Source organism: Alosa pseudoharengus, unplaced genomic scaffold (assembly GCF_046254945.1).
Source record: "Alosa pseudoharengus isolate Yale_2024_CS ecotype anadromous, Long Island Sound unplaced genomic scaffold, YU_APseudo_1.1 YU_APseudo_1.1_scf_2, whole genome shotgun sequence".
In the NCBI taxonomy this organism is placed as follows: Eukaryota; Metazoa; Chordata; class Actinopteri; order Clupeiformes; family Clupeidae; genus Alosa; species Alosa pseudoharengus.
The window spans coordinates 57,572,817-57,575,316 of record NW_027468663.1 but is presented as its reverse complement, the minus strand read 5'-3'; the positions used below and the strand labels follow the sequence as shown (position 1 = coordinate 57,575,316).

The 2,500-nt window shown below is 49.7% G+C and overlaps 1 protein-coding gene across 2 annotated transcripts in view; it reads right to left on the bottom strand.

Moving 5' to 3' along the window:
- The window catches only part of LOC143134909 (nesprin-2-like), a 46,234-nt gene that overhangs the window by 26,974 nt on the left and 16,760 nt on the right, over positions 1-2,500 (bottom strand). For both annotated transcript variants that reach the window (XM_076295623.1, XM_076295624.1), the window contains exons 5-7: positions 1,421-1,583; positions 608-795; positions 276-426 (exon numbers count right to left, since the gene is read on the bottom strand). In XM_076295623.1, coding sequence (XP_076151738.1) covers positions 276-426; positions 608-795; positions 1,421-1,583 — 502 coding nt within the window. The remainder of the gene's footprint in view (positions 1-275; positions 427-607; positions 796-1,420; positions 1,584-2,500) is intronic.

Below are 2,500 nucleotides of genomic sequence, written 5' to 3'. Positions count from 1 at the left end.
GCTGGGTATCCCAGATAGAGAGTTAATCTGCTCCAAATGACACTCTGAATGGTGCTGAAGGCGGCTGCAGGTGACACATGCCTGAGATTGGACGTGTGTTGAAGTATATGAGTGATATGTGCTGGTGTTTATGACGTGTGTATATGAGTGATATGTGCTGGTGTTTATGACGTGTGTATATGAGTGATATGTGCACCAGCACATAAACACCAGCACATATCACTCAAAGCGCTGTGTGTGTGTGTGTGTGTGTGTGTGTGTGTGTGTGTGTGTACCTCAAACTTCTTGAGCTCCTCCTTGGCGCTGGTGTAGAGGGTGTCGGTGGTGGCGGGGTTAGCGGCGGTCCTCTCGGCCACTCTCAGCCAGTCCTCGAAGCGAGAATAGTCGTCCAGGAACTTACACCACAGACGCCACGTCTCCTCAATCCTGACAAGCACAGGGGGCAGAGGTCACTCAGAGGTCACTCAGGGGGCAGAGGTCACTCAAGGAACGACGCCTTAAGAGACCATGCTAGTGTGTGTGTGTGTGCGTGCGTGCGTGCGTGTGTGTGTGTGTGTGTGTGTGTGCGTGCGTGCGTGCGTGCGTGCGTGCGTGCGTGCGTGTGTACCTCATCCTGCGCTCCATGGACATGGCGCAGATGTTCCTCCAGCGGCGGTCCAGGCTGTGCGTGGTCTGCTTGATGGAGTCGTTCTCCAGGTCAGTCCCGCACGCGTCCGCATCATGCAACAAGACATCACACAGCGTCAGCACAGACGCCACGCCCTCCGTGTGCTGCTCAATGTCCCGCTGCAGGTCCTACACACACACACACACACACACACACACATGCACATGCACAGACACACACACACACATGCACAGACACACACACACACACACACACACACACACACACACGTAAGCACACACACACACACACACACATGCACAGACACACACACACACACACACACACACACACACACATGCACAGACACACACACACACGCACATGCACACACACACACACACACGTAAGCACACACACACACACACACACACACACACACACACACACACACACACACACACACACACACACACACACACCACACATGCACACACAAACACACACACACACACACACAGACACACACACACACACACACATGCACACACACACACACACACACACACAGACACACACACACACACACACACACACATGCAAGCACACACACACACACACACACACACACACGCACACACACATATACACACACACACACACACACCAGCTTACTATATGTCCAGTAAATAACGTTTTCTTCCTGGAAGTGTGTGTGTGTGTGTGTGCGAGTGTGAGTGCGTGCGTGCGTGTGTGTGTGTGTGTGTGTGTGTGTGTGTGTGTGTGTGTGTGTGTGTGTGTGTGTGTGTGTACCTGCTGCTCGGCGAGCTTGCGTTGAATCTCATCGTTGTGACACACGCTGTAGACCACAGGCTTGGCCAGCTCGGCCTCTATGCGGGACAGCCACGTCCGCAGGTTACTCATGTTCTTATCCAGCTGCTGGACCGTCACCAGAGTCTCCTTCAGCTTCCTCACCCTGCACACACACACACACACACACACACACAGCAGGTTATTCCAGCTCATCCTACAAACGCACACACACACGCGCGCACACACACAGAAATGCAGATATCTAACAGATATCCGCTAGCAAAGATATACAGTAAATATCCTACATAATATTTCAATCATTCATATAGTAACACTCCCCCTTTGAGAATATACCATCCATCACCTTGCTCACACTGAAATCAGTCAAACTCTAAGCATCCAGCCCTTAGTTATGATGGAAACGTTCATCACACACACACACACACACACACAGCCCTTAGTTAAAATGGAAACATTCATCATACACACACACAGCCCTTAGTTAAAATGGAAACATTCATCATACACAACCATACACACACACACACACACACAACCACACACACACACACACACACACAACCACACACACACACGCACACACACACACACAACCACAAATACACACGCACACACACACACACACACACAACCACACACGCACACGCACACACACACACACACAGGCAGACACCTGCATTCAAAGTCTCATATGCAAATGCCCGCTGCTCTGCTCATGCAAATGACCTCAGTGACCACAATGTCCAGAGGCAGAGACTGTTAACACACCAGTAGATCAATCACATTCCAAATCAGATCAATCACATTCCAAATCAGATCAATCACATTCCAAATCAGATCAATCACATTCCAAATCAAAGCAACGACCACGATTTACCGCCCCCTCACAACTTATGAAAACTAATCAATCAGCTGGATTGATTAGTGATCAATCACATTCCAAATCAGATCAATCACATTCCAAATCAGATCAATCACATTCCAAATCAAAGCAACGACCACGATGTACCGCCCCTCACAGCCTATTCATACTAATCAATCAGCTGGATTAGTGATCAC